The sequence below is a fragment of the Tachypleus tridentatus genome, chromosome 1 (assembly GCF_004210375.1).
Source record: "Tachypleus tridentatus isolate NWPU-2018 chromosome 1, ASM421037v1, whole genome shotgun sequence".
In the NCBI taxonomy this organism is placed as follows: Eukaryota; Metazoa; Arthropoda; class Merostomata; order Xiphosura; family Limulidae; genus Tachypleus; species Tachypleus tridentatus.
In genome coordinates this window covers 22,653,180-22,676,617 of record NC_134825.1, presented here as the reverse complement: position 1 = coordinate 22,676,617, position 23,438 = coordinate 22,653,180, and the positions used below count along the sequence as shown (strand labels likewise).

The following is a 23,438-nucleotide window of genomic DNA, read 5'->3' as shown; positions in this document are numbered from 1 at the left end:
ACATAAATCATATCGTAAACTGGGCTGTCGTCCCATGTCAACTAGTAGACAAGTAAGAATTTTTTAATTATGTAGAATAGAGTTCTTCTATTTTAAAGTACCATCCTGGAACGAAATGAAAGAATAGTCTATTCACATCTTGCCTGTCAACCATTTTGGTAACAGTCTCTGTTCAAATTTAATAAAGATTGTCACTTAAGCGAAAGATGAGACACCACTATTCCTGTCCAATTAGTGAATTTGCTCGGTGTTTGGGTGTTTAGCAATGAAAGATGAAACTTTTACATATACGAGAATGAACTAAAAGCAGCTGTGCCAAGACAATAATAGCAACTACCAACACATAAACACAAATATATTTCTGGTTAAGGACTTACCAGTAACTAATCATGATTGAGAACCGGTTATTTTGTTGGTTTAGGTTATTTTGTGTTCATTCGGTACAATAAATGTTATCTCATTTCACGATCTTAAATAAATAAAATTTGACAATCCGAGATACAAGATTCCTCTCAAGGCTAACTAGGTAAAATGATTGTTTAGAAAAATTAATATACACTCGTAGTCCAGGATATGAGACATCAACCAAGGCTGTGTAGACATCTATAAATAGAAACGTTAAAAAATTCACTGCATGCGGCCCCAACAAAACAGAACAATGGAAATGTTTGGTCACGTTAAATTCATATCGAAAAATAAATGGTGTGTCCGTTAAGATCACCCAACAAAGATGGAAAATTCTACATTCTTGTATTACCTGTTTAAGTTCCAAACAGTGAAGTTTTGTAGCATTGTGCGATATGTGTCTGTTTAATCTTGATGTAATTGTCATGTCACTGCGGTCGCTAGGACTTCATATTTGTTTTAAAAGTATTCAGTTTTGTTTTACGTCACGCCTATGTACAACCATGTCAACACCTATCAGATCCAACTCAGTTGTAGATGTACATACTAATATAATATCGTACTGGGATTGCTGTAAGGAGAGAGGGGGTTGTGTATAGTTAATGTGGGAGTTAAATTCGCCCGTTAACATTGTTATTAGTTTATAAGAAGTTACGAAAATACTCGTTCCTTAAAAATTTGGAACCTTGTGATTTGAAAGACTTGTTGAATCAACATGGTTGTAGGATATAGTGATTATCTTTTTACATATTTCTTGTTTGATTCTTCTTTTATGAATCCAAAATTAAACGACTGAAATATCGGGCGCTAGCATGTTTCCTATACTTGTTTGTTTTTGAATTTCGCGCAAAGCTACACGAGGGCTATATGGGTTACCGTCTCTAATTTAGCAGTGTAAAATTATTGGGAAGGCAGCTAGTCATCACCACCCACTGACAACTCTTGGGCTACTCTTTTACCAACGAATAGTGGGATTGACCGTCACATTATTATGCCCCCATAGCTGAAAGGGCAAGCATGTTTGGTGCTACAGGGACTCGAACGCCTTAACCCACCTGGCCATGCCGGGCCAACATGTTTCCAATGCTGGCAAAAACAAAATTATATAAGTTTATATCGGTAAGATATCGAGAACTCTACAGCTCACAGTCAATAGTTTTGATCTTAAAAACAATTTACTATGTGTGTCCGTGTGTATATATATACATATGGGGGTGTCCTCCTTCCGCAGTCACTTCTAAACTCTAAGATACATTTTATAATCCCACGTTGTAGCTTGTACCCTAGGATCTTTTTTTACAAAATGCAGCGTATTTTGTTTAATAGGCCCGGCATGGCCAAGCGTGTTAAGGCGTGCGACTCGTAATCCGAGGGTCGCGCCCGCGTCGCGCTAAACATGCTCGCCCTCCCAGCCGTGGGGGCGTATAATGTGACGGTCAATCCCACTATTCGTTGGTAAAAGAGTAGCCCAAGAGTTGGCGGTGGGTGGTGATGACTAGCTGCCTTCCCTCTAGTCTTACACTGCTAAATTAGGGACGGCTAGCACAGATAGCCCTCGAGTAGCTTTGTGCGAAATTCCAAAACAAACAATTTTGTTTAATTTTAATGTGTTTTCTTTTGGCTTAAAAGTTATAGTTATAATATAATTAATCAGAGGTTGGGATTTACTGTTTCTAACACAGTCCTTCCTCATGATTTTGTTTACTTATTTAACTTCATTTAAATATAATTATTTAATTTCACTAATATATATATATACATATATACATTTCACAAGTTCCGTATCACTTTCTAAACAGCTGTTACACGTTCAAGACACTTCAATATTAAACTTAGTTTACATACATGTAGTAAAGATACGGTGCTCTGGCACTGCACTGTCATATTGAAATTAATACAGTAAAGCAACTTATGCGATTTATCACACTCACACTTTATATGTATAGAATGATAAAGCAAATGCAATGACTCACTTTTGTCATCAAACAGTCGTACACTTGAATGTTTAGAATGAAGATATAAGCATTTACAAAAACAGTTTCATCTATCACATCATTTGTAGCACTTAAATGACGAGCTGATGCACATTTATACCAAAATAGTAAAACCTGAGATAAATTAATATAATACGTTGGTTCCGTTAAATGTTCTTCGAAGAGAAAGATTTGCCTTTATCGCAGAACTGTGCTACGGGCTATCTGCGCTCTGTCTACCGTGGGGAATTGAACTCCTAATTTTAGCGTTGTGTATACGTAAACCTATCGCTGACCCACCGGAGGCTAGATAGGCAAACGGTTTGTTTTCGAATTTCGCGCAAAGCTACACGAGAGCTATCTGCGCTAGCCATCCCTAATTTAGCAGTGTAAGACTAGAGGGAAGGCAGCTAGTCATCACCACCCATCACCAACTTTTGGGCTACTATTTTACTAACGAGTACTGGGATTGGTCGTGACCTTATAACGTCCCCGCGGCTGAAAGAGCGAGCATGTTTTGTGTGAAGGGGATTCGAATCCTCGATCCTCAAAATTATGAGTCAAGCGCCATATGGCTGTGCCGGGCCACAGATGGTAGAATGTTATAAATAATTAATTTCGAAACCGGATATTTCATGTATTTAGGGTGCAATTTAAAATTATAATAACATAAAAGCGTGTTTAAAGATCGTTTCGTTTTTTGTGGGGTGGCGTTTGTTTGAAGTTATGCACAAAGCTAAACAATGAGGCTATCTGTGCTCTCCCCACCACGAGTATAGAAACCCAGCTTCTAGCGTTGCAAATCCGCAGATATACGATTTGTTTTATATTACCGACAAGGTTCTGCTTACAAATGCTATATCTCATCGGGTTTTCATAACCTTAAGTAAAGTTCGAAACAAATCTTTAAGAAACTAAATAATCTGGTTCCTAGAGTGAGACACTGTAATACCCCTGAACCAGGGTGTTTTCAGAGCGTAGAATGTATATTCTCTCAGCCTAGAGCATAAATTACACGTTCGTTTGATTATATCTTTTGCGATAGAAGATCAAGTTACAAGCACTTGTTCTGCACACTATAATAGAAGAAGATATTAAACTGTATAATTTCCTTGTCTCGTAAAAATTAATCAAGATTTTGGAATACAAATTATACAGAACAACTTATATTACTCTTATCTTGTATTTATTTAGCTGTAATGAGTTCTCATCTTTAACTCCAAATTAACGTTGCCATACAAACACCTGAAAAAAATCTCATGTTGATAGAGATTTTAAAGAAAAAGTTTATTGTTTGTTGTTAAGCACATAGCTGCACATTGGGACTCTCTGTAGTGTGACCACCATGGGTATCGAAATCCGGATTTTACCATTGTAGAAAGTGTTTATGAACTTGCCTATAAAAACATAATTTATGTAATATACTTTTAAATTTTTCAGGAGACTTCAGTTTCAACTTTGCAATAAATTTAGAATTTTCTCTGTTAGGTTATTTTCTGGAGAGTAAATTAGTGTTCTGAGCATAATAATCATAAATAAGTTATTTATACCGAGTTAACCAGAAATTCTATAGAATTATAACATTACAGTACCTGTACTATCTAATCATCTTTAATTTTATACACATATTACCACTTGAATACAACTTAAATATTTTCGTTTCTTAAGATATTGCATTCTTGGCATTAATTTTAGTTGGTGTTGAATGTAAGTTTAAGATTATTTTAATACTAAATTACTTGGTAAATATGAAATACTTTTATTTTTAAGTTTGGACATATAATACTGACCATTAATATTAATGTAAAATACAAATTAGAGATATATATGAACGTGTTCAATGTTGTATCACATTACCATTCTATATTACTTATTTCAACTGTTATGAAGTCACTCCCTATCCATGGTAATAAGGGAGGATGAGGCCATTGACCTTGCTTTTATCTCCGTGATGTATAATCATGTTAAACAGAACTGATATTCAGCCAATAATAAACCACAGTTTATAAGTTGTTCACTAATATTTTGAACAATGAGGTTCCTCTATAAAAACAAAACTTGCCGGGAAACATTAACGGGGTTTTATCATTCTGAATTTCTTAAGACGAGGTGTCACGTAGCCCAACCAGGGAGAATTCCCACCTAAAAGTGACTTCCCTATTTCAGAGTTCAATGGCCTCGCTTGGCATTGAAATCTCTAAATAAAACCCTATTAAAAAAGAACCAAAATAAACTTTAGAAGATACGACTTTTTGTCCAAATATATAGATGCTGGTTTCCTGTAATAGCTGATAGTGTTATCTTAAATAAGAAACTAAATTCAAACAGGTAATATGTAACCATCTTCAGATCAGTATGGCGCCTTTCCTGGCGTCACCTGGCAATAACTTCAAGCCAGACAGGTTTCATTCAGTAAGCGGTCATTCACCTTGAGCACATGCCCGTGAACTTGGCCTATATTCTCTGTTTCCATCTTACCTGCATTCGTCTACAGAATCCAATGCTTGTCACGGTGGTGGTACAACTCCGTGTTGTATTTCCACTTGAACTACGAGGACGAAGCCTTGAGTATGTCTGTTGGATGGAAATATTTAGGGACTAGATAATTCAACCAGAACACACAAGGCTATACATTTTGGTTGAAACACCTATCTGTGTACTTGATTGGATTCAACGAGATTACCGAATGTTAAGCCAACATAATGGTTCATTGCCAACTCCATGGGCAGAGAAAGTTGGCCGTCAGTTCAATGACCGCACGTAGTCAAAGTCCCATGCCCCTTCAGGCTCACATTATTCTTGTTGGTTTGGGTTTTTTTTCTCTCTCTGTACACACATTTCATTAAAAATAAGAATAGTAAAAAACGCATGAAAAATCCTACAATATTTATTTATATGTCTTAAACTTATGACACTACTATTGATTCCAAGTTATGATTGTCCACTATACTTTGGTTCCATATTTAAATATACACTTACTCGGAATTGAACATCACTTTAGTAACGTGTAGGAAGTAAAAAAAAACTTATTCTGTAAAACTTACCAGAATTTCCAAGTTTACTGGAATTATTCTCGTGAGAAGGCTTCGAAAGGATCGTAAAACTGGAAACTTCAGGCAAGGGGGATTTCTGTTCATACAAAACATTCATAGTTGGTGGACTGGAGCTCAAGTCGCCAAGGGGGCTACAGACAACGCTCGTCGAGCTCTCCAGCAAGCCAGTGCTAACGACAGATTCAGAGGTTTGATACGGAGGTAAGTCAGTATAGTCTTTAAGTTCATATCCCGACCCAGTTGTCATGGGTGCTGCAAGTTCATAATAATTCGGGTGTTTATCTTCGTAGCCTTCCTTCTTAATAGCTGGAGACTCATAGAAACGAACTCCAAACTCGGAGTTTCCGTCGAAACCAATACTGGTCATCTTAGGAGCTTCAGTTGTAGAAGTAACCGTGGATGACGCGGGTGTTAAAACACCACACGTATCGTCCAGTTGTTTAAAAACTTCCATCGGGATATTTTATTTTACGCGTTAGTACGCGGGGATCCAAGAAAGAAAATGGTAAAAGTCCAATAAATGGGAAACAAAAAAAAAAAAAGACACTATATAAATTTTGTGTCAGGATGTAGTCCGTTGGTTGATGTACCTTTTGTGAGTATTCATGATGTTGAGAAGATGATTGCCACGGGGAGACGGGGGGGAGAATGTCCTCTCACTCTGAGGGTGCTTCACTATAACTTTGTAGAAATGTGTAATAAGAACCCCGAATAACCAATTAAAATTATGGAGTTTGTTAAACTTGTGGTTCTTGAATTGACGGGGAAGGATTAAAATGCATGTATTTGCTAAAGTGATGAACTTTAACGATGGCCGAAGGTCAGTACCACAGTCTCAAAATATGACGCGGACCGTCGGAATGAGACAGAAAGAACTTTCTCCACCGACAGCAGGATCACGACTGAAGTGGACTCTGTGTGCCTCTGTGTTTACCTGGCCGGTCGTTGAACCAAACAGGTAAAGAGATACGGAAGTAGGAGCCACACGGAACCTGTTCCACACGTACATACTTCGGTCCGCCAACTGCATTCCGTCCCATAGCAGAAATCCGAGCCGTTGGCGCGCGAAATTTAAACACATGCACTGCTTGTCCTGTATAAGATGAAGGGAAGAGGTCCAAGTGAACCTGACCCTCCATGGTCGACAAGATCAAACACTCAAAGTAAACATGGATAAATGTATCCAAAACACACCTCAACAAACTTATTATTTCTACACGACTATTTAAACATGCTAACATTATCGAACAGGCTTCTGGGTAACTCGCTTAAATATTATAAGAACCATATTAATAAGAATAAACTGATAAACAAACTACATGATTAGCCTAGCCCTAAATACCTCTACCCTCTAAACATCTTAAATAAGAATCTCACAAACCAAGTAGTGCCAGGATAACTGAATCCTAGACACAAACGTAGCTCTATGTTAAAAGTGTTTTGTATGTAAAAATATCTAAGTGGAACTTAAGCCCAAACAATGCTAGGGTAACTGAATCCTAGACAAAACCGTAGCTCTGTGGTTCATATAAAAATAGGAGTATATGTTTTGTGTGTGTGCTAAGTGAGCTGTACTGTGAACACGAACAAACAGTGCTGTCATGCACATGTTAAGCTAGTGAAAATATACATGTTAATATTACCCCACAAGTTGGACATGTCACGTTGATTAAAACTTCAGAGAATGGACAAAATATAACATACTGTGAGTAATGCAACGATGTAGCAAGGATTATTACTTAGGGTTCAGTAACAGTACAAACAAAATAAAAATTTCAGAGAAAGAAGTCAACGCTGAACTTGAACCATCTTGGTCCAGAATATGGACCGAATATTGACGATTAAGAATAGCACATGCGTATCGGAATTAAAACTCGACTCATGTGGAATGAACACATGCGTCTGTTTCATGTGTTTTTGTTTTATTAACTATTCCCAATCAGTTCTTTGTTTAATATATGTTCATTGCAATATCATCTATTATGTTTTGTAATTTAAGAACTTAAAGGAGTTAGTTTTATTTGCTAAAATCATAATGCGAAGGTAGTTTGTTTGAGAAGCAAAAAGCTACACTATTGGTAACTTGTGCTGTACCCACCACGGGTTTCGAAACCCGGTTACTAGCGTTATAAGTCTGCAAACTTTCAACTGTGCCACTGGTGGGCTGCGTAGACAACAGTTTATTTTAGACGCTCAAAAATAAAAACAGATTTTTCGTCTTTGTTCTCTGGATAAATAAAATCAATCACATGAGTTATTAAACTTTGTTCTGTAAGTTTATTAATTCGTAACATTTATAAATCTGTATAACGAAAATCATAAATAAAGATTTAGTAGTTAACTTCGTAACACTAATGGTGATAAAATTTTCAATGAATCTTCGATATGAATGCAGCATTTGTCTTCGGCGGTGAAACACTTAACATTGAGTGTGTACTTGAAACTATTTAGGTTCAGATTTTTAATCCGCATGACGCCAGATGATTAAGGCACTCGCAACTCCGAGGGTTGTGGGTTCGAATCCCCGTCACACTAAATATGCTCGCTCTTTCCGCCGTTGGCGCGTTATATGTGATGGTCAATCCCACTATTCGTTGGTAAAAGAATAGCCCAAGAGTTGGCGGTGGGTGGTAATGACTAGCTGCCTTCCCTCTATAGTCTTACTCTGTTAAATTAGGGACGGCTAACGCAGATGGCCCTCGTGCAGCTTTGCGCGAAATTCAAGACAAACCAAACTAATCCGTATGATACAGTAACACTGAACTACATGCTTTTCAATAGACACATTGATGACGAATTTGCGATTAATGAATTACTTTTGTCTTTTAATAGGTTACCAGTGACTAAGTTACCACACTCATTTTTATAATTATCTAATAACAAAGCCTCACAGAAGTTCAAAATGACATTCCGGATAATTACGAACAAAGATTTCAGTTCGTGAAATCTGATAAATTTCATTCTTATACAAATTGTGGCTTCATTTAAGAGGCATATAATTCGTCGGTAATTCTAATCTTATCGGTCAAAACACTGTTCTATACCCACTAATGAAAAGTAAAAACTTCTCTCTGTGAAGGTCATCATTATCGCGAGCTGGTTTGTCCACGAACGATGTGGTCACTTCTCAACACGCTATAAGTTATTTTTTTTATTGCAACATCAAAACTAACACCTCATGGAGATAGCAAATGAAAACAAATAAGTTCGTTTCTTTTAAATTTTCCCGCATAGCCACACGAGGAATATCTGCGCTAGCCGTCCCTAATTTAGTAGTGTAAGACTGGAAGGTGTGTTTGTTGTTTGGAATTTTGCGCAAAGCTACTTGAGGGCTATCTGCGCTAGCCATCCCTAATTTAGCAGTGTAAGACAGCTAGTCATCAACACCCACCGCCTATCTTTGGGCTACTCTTTTACCACGAATAGTGGGAGTGACTGCAACATAACAACGCTCCCACGGCATATTTGGTGTGGCGGGTATTCAAACTTGCGACCCTTAGATTACGAGTCGAGCGCCCCAGCTATCTGGCGATACTGGACCCAAAACAGTTAATTAAAATACGTTTCGATATTGTGTTTACAGATGAGACGAATAACACAAGATTAATTTCAGAGTGCTTACAGATTGGTGCAGATTATACGGATATGTAAAATGTCTTTCACATAGAAGTAGAAATTAGAGGTTAGTGACTCTTGTCAGTTGTACAAAACCTTGGTCACTAAGTTTTAATTTATTTTGGATTATTCAAGAGTATGTGTGTATGTGTGTGTTTGCTTATGGCAAAGCCACATCGGACTATCTGCTGAGTCCATTGAAGGGAATCGAACCCCTGATTTTAGCGTTGTAAATCCGTAAACTCACTGCTGTACCAGTGGGGGACTATTCAAGAGTAATATTTATTTGGACCAGATAAAAAAGATACAATTTTCCAGACACTTATCACGGAGAAGATAAATTCTTTAAAATGTTAAAAGTTCGAACAGGTTTAAGTACTTCGCTCGTCAGTTTAACCCAATTAATTGAAGTTCATTGAGCCTTCACGATGTCGTAACGACAGTGATCTTCGGTCACCTATAACACTGTTATAATTTTGTAATTTTGCTTCGACATGTGACATGAGCTCTACAGTAATGTGCAACTGAGCGTTAATGAAATTCATTAATGGTATAAGAACCATTTTGTTTCCTACAAGTTTTATACATTCCAGAACTGAGATACTTTGTCAATCAAACAATATTTCAATATTTCTGACTCTTTCTTTTTTGTCTGTTTTCCAAATAAGAACAACAGCTCGAGAAGTAAACTCTGGCTTGTTTCGAAATGTTTTACCAAATGTTTCGAGGGGGCGTCAGTGTCGGACTGTATGAGGCAGCGTGGCACAGTTGTTTTAGTGAAATTAACTAGTCAGAAGAGCGGAAGGTAATGGGACAAGAGAAACTGTTGTTTACTGGTAACACGCACTCGTTGAAAACGAAAGGAAACGACTAGCACAAACAAGGGGGAATGAAACTGGCAGATAGAAACAAACACCTGCCTTTTATTCCTCTAAATGGGAAATTATACTGTATTATTCTTAACGTTGCAGTGTCCCTAACTTCTTCTGAACGCCTGCCTTTTATTCCTCTAAATGGGAAATTATACTGTATTATTCTTAACGTTGCAGTGTCCCTAACTTCTTCTGAACGCCTGCCTTTTATTCCTCTAAATGGAAAATTATACTGTATTATTCTTAACGTTGCAGTGTCCCTAACTTCTTCTGAACGCCTGCCTTTTATTCCTCTAAATGGAAAATTCTACTGTATTATTCTTAACGCTGCAGTGTCCCTAACTTCTTCTGAACGCCTGCCTTTTATTCCTCTAAATGGAAAATTCTACTGTATTATTCTTAACGTTGCAGTGTCCCTAACCTCTTCTGATTTTATCATTTCCTCCGGTGAAGGTACGTGATAAAAAAATGCAAGTTTCATGTGGTCGTTAGCTACTCGATTTCAATTTATTGTTCATTAAATCGGGGTGATTTGCCCAACACGCTTTTACATGTACACTAATTGCTATTGCAGTGGGAGTTATATTTCAATACAGATGTGTGACAAATATCAACATCTGAACGAAAACAAAAACAAACAAAAAAAAGCCGGCTGTCAAAATATATCTTTAATGACCCATTTAAAGTCGTCAGTTGGAACCTGAATATCAGATTGTGAATCCGTTCATTTGTGCTAATAATAAAAAACTACATAATTAATCGGACGGTACTCCTAGATTAATGGTTAGGACAGGAATGGAACTTCTTTAGATTAGTTACTAAGTGGGAAGGGAGTTAATTATATTACTTTGTTTGTTTGTTTTGAATTTCGCACTAAGCTACTAGAGGGCTATCTGGGCTAACCGTCCCTAATTTAGCAGTGTAAGACTAGAGGGAAGGTAGCTAGTCATCACCACCCACCGCCAACTCTTGGGCTACTCTTTCACCAACGAATAGTGGGATTGACCGTCACATTATAACGCCCCCACGGCTGAAAGGGTGAGCATGTTTGGCGCGACGGGGATGCGAACCCGCGACCCTCAGATTACGAGTCGCACGCCTTAACACGCTTGGCCATGCCGGGCCTAATTATATTAGTAACTAAGAAAGAAATATGAATATATTAACCCAGTAGGAATGGTATCTGGTTGTTCAGCTTAGGTATCGCATAACATATCATTCTTTAACTATCTGTTCGTCTGTGGTACTGACAGACTGAAGTACTGACCTCCAGCCCCCAAAGAAACACAAAATGCAGAATACTCTTTACACGTGATATCCCAATCAATCTATACTTTTTTCTTATCCCAATATTAATCGTTTCATAAATAACTTTATTTTTTTCATAAAGTTCTAGTAACATTATACAAGACACATATTTCAATTCCAGAAAAATTACGTTCCTCAAAATATTTGTTTGTTTTAATACAGTGAGGTCAATCATTTCAGCTACCGTCTTTTATTAATAAATAATATTGGGTTGAGGAATAATTCGTGAGCGTTTTTTCAAGTTAACAAAATATATTCATAAATGAAACGCTTTCACAAAATATTTCATGTCATTTGGTAGATAAATTTTTTGCTCTAATAGATGGTGTGTTTGATTTTCATATGTCTTTACTTTTTGCTTTCATTTTAAGCTCATTAAATGGAATGTCAAGTGGACAAAATCGAGCATTTTCGACACCATCTGCTTTTCGCATTTAATTTCTTGCAATTTCGTTTAAAACAATGCATACTATATACCTAGGTATTACATGAAATAAAGTATCATAATAAATGTTTTGGGTGTAATATGTTCATGCATTGAAGTATTGTATAGTCTTGCATGTAATGCTTGAATGAAATTATTTAAAAACGCTCACGAATTATTCCTCAACCTAATAGAACTAATTTGATCTATTTTGTTTGTTGTTACTTGTCTTGAACTACAGTTACGGATCCACTCCCCGGAAATACTGCCTGAACAGTTATACAACGTAATATTAAACTCGGCATACCTAGGTGGTTAGGACGCTCGATTCATAATCTAAAGGTCGCGGTCTCAAATCCCCGTTCCACTAACCATGCTCGCCCTTTCACCCATGGGGGCGTTATAATGTAAAAAAAGAGGCCCAGGAGTTGGCGATGGGTCATGATGATTTAGCTGTCTTCTTTCTAATCTTACACTGCTAAGTTAGAGATGGCTAACTAGTACAGATAGCCCTCGTTTAGCTAAGCATGAAATTAAAAAACAAAACAAAAAAACAATAGGATATTTTGTAAGCAAAATGTCAGTTTCAGATTCGGTATTTAAAGTTACCTAACTTAATAATTTGTATTTATTTTCATGTACTAAACAAAAGCTAAATTGCTAGTGTATCTGCAAAAGTTGACTGTGACTATGATTTGTTTGTTTGTTTTTTGAATTTCGCGCAAAGCTACACGAGGGCTATATGCGCTAGCTAGAAGTCCCTAATTCAGCAGTGTTAGACTTGAGGGAAGGCAACTAGTTATAACCAACCAACACTAACTTCTGGTCTACTATTTTACCAACGAATATTAGAATTTACCAAAACATTATAACACCCCCAAGGGCTGAAAGAGCGAGCAAGTTTGGTGTAATAAAGATTCGAATCCGGGACTCTCAGATTACGATTCGAGTGCATTACTACCTGACCATACCACGCCATGTGACTAAGAATACATAAATAATAGACTTCTTCATTATACTTGGCCCGACATAACCAAGTGGGTTAAGGCGTGTGACTCGTAATCTGAGAATCGCTGATTAGCATCCCCGTTACACCAAACATGTTCGCCCTTTTAGTCGTGAGGGCGTTATAATGTGACGATCAATCCGACTATTCGTTGGTAAAAGAGTAGCTCAGTAGTTGGCGGTGGATGGTGATGACTAGCTGTTTTCCCTCTAGTCTTACACTGCTAAATTAGGGACGGCTTTGCGCGAAATTAAAAAAACAAAACAAACATTGTACTTAAAAAGCGTTTTTTGTCAATTTTCTCTCGTACTAGTATATTGTGCTTCCACACACAAGTAATTAGCTTGTTTTTATAACGTTCATTGCCAGTAGGTGTTCAGATTCCATCATTTCTAATAACGTGTATTTTTCCCGTTATAGTACTCATTGCAAAAAAAAGCTGACAAAAATAGATTAAATTAATCGATTTCTGTGTAAAATACATAAAGAACCCCAGCGGCAATTAAAGGAATTACTAACAATATTCATAGTATATTTGTTTAAAAAACTGCGTGCGGATTTTTATAATTGATTAGTGGCCCTTGTAATCAACAGCCATAGATCCACAAATAATTTTGTTTTTTAATAGTATAGAAAAATATGTATAAAAATCTATGAATATGGTTGACAATTATAAAGTTAAGCCATTTTTTATTTTGTTATTTTTCCAATAGTACTGGGCGTGACTTTGTGATTAACATGTGTGGACCATGAATCCTAAAATTCATGTTTTGCGTTCCTCAAAGACAAAAAAAGCAGTTTATGCGTTGACAGTGGGTGGTGTTAACTAGATGCCTTACTTCTAATAAATAATTTCAAAAATATAAATCATGCCTAAACAGCCATTGTGTAGTTGTGTACGAAAATTATAATTAAAACAAAAACTTGCAAGTGACTCACGCTTGACCGACGCATACAAATCCCATTTTTAAACACATACAGATAAAAAGAAAATTCCTTTTGCAATTCAGTCCTTACTGTCTGACAATGTAGCTCGAAAGTTCCTATCTTGCGTCATTATTATCTTTCAGGGCTGTTCATATAGTCGTTTGTCCTTTTCCTCAAATCTAGCTTGTTTCACGTTCGTGTCTCTAGCTATGCTGTGTCGAGTCTAAAAGAGAACATACTAGCTTTTTTACTTACTTTATCCTTAAGCTATTGTGGTCTGTTCAAAGATACATAAATTTCCCAACATTTTCTATTTTTGCCTTGTGGGCTTAGGTTCTTAAGTACTTTAATGTCGTTGCAAAACTACCTTAATCTTTCTTATCTCTTGTTTATGAAATGTTTCTGTTTTTTTGTTACTGCTTTTTACATGAAACGAGTTTTATCGTCATGACACAAAATTCGTAATTTTTAACCTTCTCGACGCCCCCTAATGACGAAAGAAGATTGAGTCGAGTGTCACGATGACTAAGACATAGTTTCGCTATGCAAGAGCAAATTCTGGAATTCAATAGATATCACTGATGAATTACGCACACCCACTGTGTTTGATCATTTTAAATACCTGTGATTTTCCTGAAGAAATGTTCCACATCGATAGTTCCGTTTCTTCAAACTGGATTTTGGGATGAATTAAAGGGTGTAAACATTACCAACAAATAGGTGTTGTGTGTTTCCTCTATACAATTTCATATTTCCACGTGCGCCATCAAGAAAACTTGTTTCCAAGTAAAAACGTAATCGAACAGATATGTGGATGGTACTTGTGATAGGACTCTTCGTTCCCAGTCTAGTCAACTGGGTTGGAATCTGTGTGACACCAGAAGATATTATCCACACTTTAATCTCTGGGTACGTGGGTGATGTGACTCTACTGGCTGATTGCTTTTTTTTTTTTCTCGTCAGTAGTTAAAAATAAAGAATAACATTGCTTTAAATGTAAACTACAAGTACACCAATAACTTTCGAAAGATGACTGTTTCTTGTAGAGCACGTGACTTTATCTATGAAAAGAAAAACAGGGACTTTTTCTTTATGATTACTAAAATATCTGAACGTGGACATATTCTTCCATTGGTGCTTTGGTTTAACAGTAAACATTAACAATATTAACGTCTCTAGTAAACAGGATATGTTTATATCAAATAATATTGTTTTTAATATTGGTAAAAGTTTTGATAAAATTGTAATTTAGAAGAGACCATACTTAAATTTCTTGTGTTTTTTTCCAGGAATAAAGAAAACAACTAAAAGCGAAAAGAAATTGAATGGTTTCTTGCTCTTGCAGCGAGAAAACAAAAGACCCCTAGCTAGGCTAGTCCTAAGATAGGTAATTACATCTTCTCCTAGGTAGGCTAGCCCTAAGATAGGTAATTACACCTTCTCCTAGCTAGGCTATCCCTAAGATAGGTAATTACACCTTCTCCTAGCTAGGCTAGCCCTAAGATAGGTAATTACACCTTCTCCTAGCTAGGCTAGTCCTAAGATAGGTAATTACACCTTCTCCTAGCTAGGCTAGCCCTAAGATAGATAATTACACCTTCCCCTAGCTAGGCTAGTCCCAAGATAGGTAATTACATCTTCTCCCTAGCTAGGCTAGCCCTAAGATAGGTAATTACACCTTCTCCTAGCTAGGCTAGCCCTAAGATAGGTAATTACACCTTCCCCTAGCTAGGCTAGCCCTAAGATAGGTAATTACACCTTCTCCTAGCTAGGCTAGCCCTAAGATAGGTAATTACACCTTCCCCTAGCTAGTCTGATAGCCCTTCCCCATAGGCTAGTCCCAAGATAGGTACACATCTCTCCTAGCTAGGCTGGCCCCAAGATAGATTACACCTTCCCTAGGGCTAAGATACACCTTCTCCTAGCTAGGCTGGTCCCAAGATAGGTAATTACACCTTCTCCTAGCTAGGCTAGTCCTAATATAGTTAATTACACCTTCCCCTAGCTAGGCTAGTCCTAAGATAGGTAATTACACCTTCCCTAGCTAGTCTAGTCCTAAGATAGGTAATTACACCTTCCCCTAGCTAGGCTAGCCCTATGATAGGTAATTACACCTTCTCCTAGCTAGGCTAGTCCTAAGATAGGTAATTACACCTTCTCCTAGCTAGGCTAGCCCTAAGATAGGTAATTACACCTTCCCCTAGCTAGGCTAGCCCTAAGATAGGTAATTACACCTTCCCCTACATAGGCTAGCCCTAAGATAGGTAATTACACCTTCCCCTAGCTAGGCTAGCCCTAAGATAGGTAATTACACCTTCTCCTAACTAGGCTAGCCCTACGATAGGTAATTACACCTTCTCCTAGCTAGGCTAGCCCTAAGATAGGTAATTACACCTTACCAGGACTTGTTTACTTGAAAAAACTGCCCCTTTCTTCCCACTCCCCTCAACAAAGAGAATGTGTCCTATTTCTGTTTATTAAGCAGGGGAGAGGTGCTCGTGCCTAAACATTTCGTAATTATCATCTATTGTGGCAGAACAGAACTTTTAAGTAACCCACTTGTAACGAAGTAATCCTTTAGATGTCGCTGCTACTATTACGTTTAAGGCTCGAGCTGTTGTTGCATGTTAACATTTGATGCAATATTAGCCAGTCTTAAAGAACTGACTTGTTAAATATATTCAAGTAAATCTGTTGAAAAGAAGTAACAACAAACGAAATGTTGAGCTTACGTAAAGGTAAGATAAAGTATTATAGCTGTGACCCAAGTATAGTTTCAACTAGATCATAACTCACGTAAGTATAACGAACATTACTTTTCAGTTACCAAACTTCTGAAGTTCGCTCACACGTCTCAGCGACACAGCGGAATATTTGCCGACGTAAGACATTAAATATCGGGTTTTGATACCCGTGGTTGGCAAAGCATAGATAGCGCATTGTGTAGCTTTGTGCTGAAGTTTAAACAAACAAACAAACAAACAAAACCTCAGCTCGCACGGAGAGTCGGGTATACAACAGCATGTATTTCTTAGAGCAGGTCTTTATGTTTGTTTCTAAAATATTTTGTATGTATATAGTTTCGTACTTAAGATGTATTTGTATTATATAGTTTCGTACTTAAGATGTATTTGTATGTATATAGTTTCGTACTTAAGATGTATTTGTATGTATATAGTTTCGTACTTAAGATGTATTTGTATGTATATAGTATATACTTAAGTATTTGCATGTATATAGTATCGTACTTAAGATGTATTTGTATTATATAGTTTCGTACTTAAGATGTATTTGTATGTATATAGTTTCGTACTTAAGATGTATTTGTATGTATATAGTATCGTACTTAAGATGTATTTGCATGTATATAGTATCGTACTTAAGATGTATTCAATATATTTATTGCCATTAACAGATTGTTGCCTTGTTGGTTAGGTTAAGAAGAGCTGATACATTGGTGACTGATGGAGATAATTAATCGTATGTGTAGTCTCATTATATAGATATATATGTTTTATACAAAAATCACAAATGTTCTATTTTATTTCTTTTAACTTCCCAAGAAATATGAAACGAAAATGTTCTTTCTATATTTTATCCCCTCGTAGTGAGGGCGTTCGGCTTGCAATTTGCAGATCGCATGTTTGACTCCAATCATTGAACAGAACAGCTTTTTTAACTGTGGGAGCGTTATAATGAGTCAGTCCCACTACCCGATTAGAGTATCCCAACAAATAGCCGCAAGTAGTGTTGACTAGCTCGCTGCTTTCCCTTCCGTTCAGCCTATCGCTTCTAAATTTAAAAGATGGCTAGCTTTGAGCTAAATTCAACAAACATATTATACACAACATAAATGTAACAAACTGATTAGAAGAAAGTATTTGGCTGTAAAATAACTAGTACTGGCTGAATATTGAAAAAAACGTTTCGAGTGACTTCCTTTTGCACACATAAAAGCTGCAAGACTGTATAAATATATTAAATTCAGAAAGTAGCTGGGAGAATTCGTAATCCTAAAATCGCTTAACACTAACTGTTCTAAACAGTAGTATACGTTAAATATTTGTTTGTTTTGAATTTCGCGCAAAGATACACGAGGGCTATCTGCGCTAGCCGTCCCTAATTGAGTAGTGTAAAACTAGAGGGAAGGCAGCTAGTCATCACCACCCACCGCCAACTTTTGGGCTACTCTTTTACCAACGAATAGTGGGATTGACCGTGCACTATAACACCCCACGCATGAAAGGGTGAACACGTTTGGTGTGCCGGGAATTCGAACCCGCGTCACTCGGATTACAAGTTGAGTGCCTTAACCACTTGACCATGCCAAGCCAAGTAACTTAAAACCATTAGGGTTAATTTGCCCTTATTCACGGAAAATGCATCATGCACACATTCATTGAACATAAGGAGAAAACATGCCGGGCCTGATGTTAAATGAGTGGAACGAAATTTTGATTCGTTGCAAATATATATTTATTATACCATATGTCGATGGTTGTGCAGAATATGAAGCAGCGAAAATAGAATAATAACCACGTTATATAAAAAAAAAAAAAATACAGCTTATCCACAAAACTATTCTTATATCGAAATAAAGGAACTAGGTATAGCTTGAGACCTTTCGTACCAGAATGTTGCTCCAAGAACCTGTTCCACACTTGGTGGATGTGGATGCCTACAAAGGTATCAGTCAGTTCTCACAATTTGATTGTAGCAATCCAACAGTTTACCGTGGATATTGTTAACTAGGTACCTTTTCTGTAGCTTGTCACATCAAAATTAGACATGGCTAACTTAGAAAGTGCTTACGTTGCTTTGAGAGATTTATTTTCTAGCCAAATCAAGCTGAATAAAACGAATGTAACATTTTCCAAGTGTTTTTGTCAGGCTCAAACTGAAATAACTTCCACGAATACCGGTTTTTGCTGTATTGTAACACTTAACACGGATTAATTTGTTCCAATTATTACTGAAAGTATAATTTTATGTTCTCCTTCTGTGTAATTTATTAACAGTCAGTTTTATTTTATATATGAATAAAATGTGTAAAGTACACTTTATTTAGAAAACACTAACACCTCCAGAAATTATGCGTAGAAAATAATTGAGCTCTTTGACCTACAAATAAACCACACAGTGTAAACAGGTTTCAATTTTTCAATGATATTCATTATAACATGCAGAGCAATTGGAAAAATACCACACACTAAAAGCAATTGTTATTGAATTCTGAAAGAAAAGCTATACAGTGATCTTTCTGCGTTTCATCCACTGTGAGGAATCAAACTCCGTATTTTAGGGTACTAAATCCGTAAACTTGTTGCTGGCTTAGTGCGTATTGGTAAACAACCAAACTCTATGTTACACGGCACATCATAACTACATATACATATATATTAGAATACATAATCTTTACAGAATTTTATAAATTAACGAAAATGAGAAAAATCTCAAAGCAAAAGTCACTTGTTCGTGACAAAAGTGAAACTTCCGTAAGAATTAGATCATGGTTTAATATTTTTAATGTTTTTGTATTCATTTAGATGAAACGGTTTCAGATCTGTGAATCTAAGAGCTGCTGATCTTAAGTTTCACCACACATGAAACGAGGACTGATAGAAAATCATTTACAGTAAAACCTCTGTCTATAATCATATTATCCTTTGAAAGTTCCATAATTCTAAATCCCTAAAAATTCTTGGACACTAACAGAACGTCGAAAATTTTCTGTCACAAACACAGAATGTATCGTTTTTAGATATATCTACAACACTCTCAGTGTGTTCTTGTAATTGGAATATGTTATTTTCTGGATTAGTGGATTAAAAGGTTTCTTTTCAGGGATTTTGGAATATCTAATTATAAATTCGGACCACAAACAGTAGCTTCGTATACACAGTGTCCTTTTAACCGACCATAAAGAAAATTTACCATGTTAAAATAATACTGTCGACTGTTTTGTTGGACTCAGCAAGTAGCCCGATATGGCTTTGCTATAAGAAAACACACACGTACTGTTTTGTTCAAAAAGGTAACTTAAAGATTTGTTTAACAGCCTGTTTTATGTAACTTTACTTTTATCAGCCATTGTTTAACTTGTTTGTTTTTTTAATTTCGCGCAAAGCTACACGAGAGCTATCTACGCTAGCCGTCCCTAATTTACCAGTGAAAGACTAGAGGAAAGGCAGCTAGTCATCATCACCACCCACCGCCAACTCTTGGGCTACGCTTTTACCAACGAATAGTGGGATTGACCGTCACGTTACAACGCCTACACGACTGAAAGGACGAGCATGTTTGGTGCAAAGGAGATTCGAACCTCCGACCCTCAGATTACTAGTTGAACGCCTAAACACGCTTGGCCTTGCCGGGCGTAAAGTCAAGGTATGTATTTCAATAAGCCTAATGATTAGTACGCTCCGCAGTTAAACAAGGAACAAAAGTTCTAAAATCGATGCCGCTAAACACACGCCACAGTTTCATTACACGTGCGTTATAAAAGTGAGAGTCAATCTCATGTTTTGGTTCAAAGAGCCCGGAATCTCATAATAATGTACATTACATTTCTTACCAAAATCTTCTAGGTGGCGACTAACATTGGTTACAGTTAAAGTAATCGATTAATGATTGCAATTAAATCAACATAAGTGATAATTAGTACTCGTTTTCTTTTACACAATATCCCAATTTTACAGAGGAGAAACACAAAACAACTGAACAGTTCAACTTGAGTGAGCTGTAATTCAACGGTTCTCCAATTTTGAAGATGACGTGCCTTATATAATGTTAGTATATATCCAATATTTAGTACAATATAGTTTTATTTTGAACACTTTCTATTATTTTATGCAGAAGTTATCACTATACAGTTCTAAGTAAATATAATTCACAAAACTCCAATGCACAAAAGGGCCCGGTATGGTCAGGTGATTAAGGCACTCGACTCATAACCTGAAGGTCGCGGGTTCGAATCCCCGTCACACCAAACATGCTCACACTTTCAGCTGTAGAAGCGTTATAATGTGATGGTCAATCTCGCTATTCGTTGATAAAAGAGTAGCCCAAGAGTTGGCGGTCGGTGGTGATGACTAGCTGCCTTCCCTCTTGTCTTACACTGATCAGTTAAGAATGGCTAGTGTAGCCCTCGTAGCTTTGTGCGAAATTCAAACAAACCAAACTGATGCATAAGAACATTACAAATATCATTTAGTTAAGACAAGGAAAAATGCATGAATTATCAAAATGATAATTTTCAAAAAGCATTTTAGGTTAAATAGCAGTAAAACGCCGTGATAAAAGCAACAGAGGTGCCTGTTTTCGTACCCCTTCGATGACCACAGCGTACCCCTGGGAGTACGCACACCACAGTCTGAGAAACTACTAGTAAGACACATTCGACCATACTGTTTGGTGTTGCCTCACTCCTACGTTTTTTATTTTTCTGTGATGGTAAGCACAAGGCTGTACAACGAAATGTGTATGCTGTTTTCATCGCAGGGCTCGAACTCCTTTCTATGCCTATAAATCAGCTAATTTACTGCTGAGTCACCTGTTGCCGAAAAAAAAAATACAGTAAGGAAAAGTATAAATAATTGGAAAGGGTATAATTATAAAAAAGTCACGTAAACGTGTTATATTTGTATAATAAACTACCCAAAGCATGAATTATCGTGAAGTGCAGTGTGGGTTATAAGTTTAATCAGTTTATTGAGAAATTTTGCAAAACTAAATATAAGGTGCTGTTTTATGTGACCACCTTCACGGATGTTTTACTGATTCAAACAGAATCGATGATGTTCAAGGATGGAACGAAAGATTCTTTTACACAACTGTGATTCAAGATGTTCTCATGCCTTTTGAATGTAAGTTTCCATCGCGTTTATATCTCAGGTTTACGAATAAACCTTTTCTATGATTGCCCCCCGCTAGTGCAGCGGTAAGTCTACGGATTTACAACGCTACAATCAGAGGTTCGATGTCCCTCGATGTGGCTTTGCTATAAGAAAAACACACACACTTTTGTATGATTATCACCCGCGTTGCAAAGCAAGCGAGTTGAAAACATCCTCTCGTAAGCCTATTACCGGCCTATCCTTTGTGTTTTAAATCAAAAACTAATTTTGTGTGACAGTTAAAGCTGTTTTTTGAAGAGTTTAAAAAACTAATTTTGTGTGACAGTTAAAGCTGTTTTTTGAAGAGTTCGTTTATTGTACTAGGAATATGACAGAAAATGTTATTACACACAACAGAAACAAGTTTCATGATTTATGAAGAAAGTTAATTAAACTCTCTAACCATTAAAGTCGTACTTACAGCAATCCACAATTAATTCAAGAAATTCCAGTTTCGAAACCGTAGTTCACCAAAAACGAGCGTTTGACGCAGCGATATGTATATATTTGATTTTGATTAAAAAACAAAAGAGATGATAAATTACCATAAATCTGTTATTATGATTTCCAACACTACATTATTGGAGGCCTCATAACTTATTCGCCCCCCGCTAGTACAGCGGTATGTCTACGGATTTACAACACTAAACTAAGGGGGTCCATTCCCCTCGGTGGGCTCAGCAGATAGCCCGATGTGGCTTTGCTATATGAAAACACCCACACACAACTTATTCTCTAAAAATATTAAACCTTTGAGTCCAATGACGATTTCAAACAGTATTAAATGGTCAAGGAGATGACTATTGATAAAGATTTATCTGAAAACAAAATATCTCTGAAAATAGTACATTAGGAAATAAATTTAATAATCACTAAGATAAATAATGGGAATAACTGAAGTGAAGATGGGTCGGAAACATGATGGATTGTATCACACTATTTCAGTAAGTTCTGGGGGGTTAAACTGTCTACAGTCTAAGCTATAATTTTTCAACCATTAAATGAACTGCTATTTGTGTTTCGTTATTGTTGGCTAAATACGACCGCGATTTTTTACATACTTGAGTAGAAATATTCGTGTAAGTCGATGTTGTTTACTAAAAAAAACCACCACACGTGTATTCTCATTTTGTACTCAAATTACCAACACAAGAGTAGTTGGTTGTTAAACAGCGGAAGAATTTTCAGTGGGGGGTTCTTTATTTAGAAGCTATTGTCCAAGGTATTTCTGTACCTGTATCTTTTGAAAGATTTTAGATAAAATAACTTCTGATAAGAAGACGGTCCTATCGGACTTACGATACTGTAATGAAATGTTGCAAAGCTATTTGTCACAACCAGACGAGTGTGTGTGTTTTCTTATATCAAAGCCACACCGGGCTATCTGTCGAGTGCACCGAGGGGAATCGAACCGCTGATTTTAGTGTTATAAATCCATAGACTTGCCGCTGTACCAGCTGAGGACACAGAACCAGACCAACTAATTTCGCACAAAAATTTGACCAATATTTTTTTTAATATTTCTTCATTTCCTGATCATTTTCCTACAAAACTATGCTTGATCCGAGAATCAGTAAACTGTGCAACGTCTCTCATATTTTTAGCCCCTAACAATGTATTGAGAGGCCCTTGAAAGTAAATTTTGCAACTTGCGTCTGGCCTTTCTTGTCTCAGTTGAAAGAACCGACAGCGTGTGATTTATGAACAGTTCAAATAATTCACTATTTTTGTGCTTATCCATTAAAAGCTCATAATACACTAACTACCAAGATTAAGTTATTTTTTTGTGGGCGAAGTGAAAAAAGTATGTTCATAAAGTTTTGATAAGCGATACTTCAGAAAGATAAGTAAATATCAGATTGTTCTGAATACGTTAACTAATCAGATTAGCGTATATTTCATGAAATGAAAAGAATATATTCATATGGTAAACTGAGAGATTCTTCAGAAAGAGCAGTAA

At 36.6% G+C, this 23,438-nt stretch overlaps 1 protein-coding gene across 6 annotated transcripts in view; it reads right to left on the bottom strand.

Moving 5' to 3' along the window:
- The window catches only part of LOC143244435 (ecdysone-induced protein 78C-like), a 185,898-nt gene that overhangs the window by 71,441 nt on the left and 91,019 nt on the right, over positions 1-23,438 (bottom strand). For 4 of the 6 annotated variants that reach the window (XM_076489111.1, XM_076489102.1, XM_076489092.1 and 1 more), the window contains exon 2: positions 5,423-6,524. The exons of the other annotated variants lie outside the window; for them this stretch is intronic. In XM_076489111.1, coding sequence (XP_076345226.1) covers positions 5,423-5,885 — 463 coding nt within the window. In that variant the 5' untranslated portion in view covers positions 5,886-6,524. The remainder of the gene's footprint in view (positions 1-5,422; positions 6,525-23,438) is intronic. 6 annotated transcript variants of the gene reach the window in all.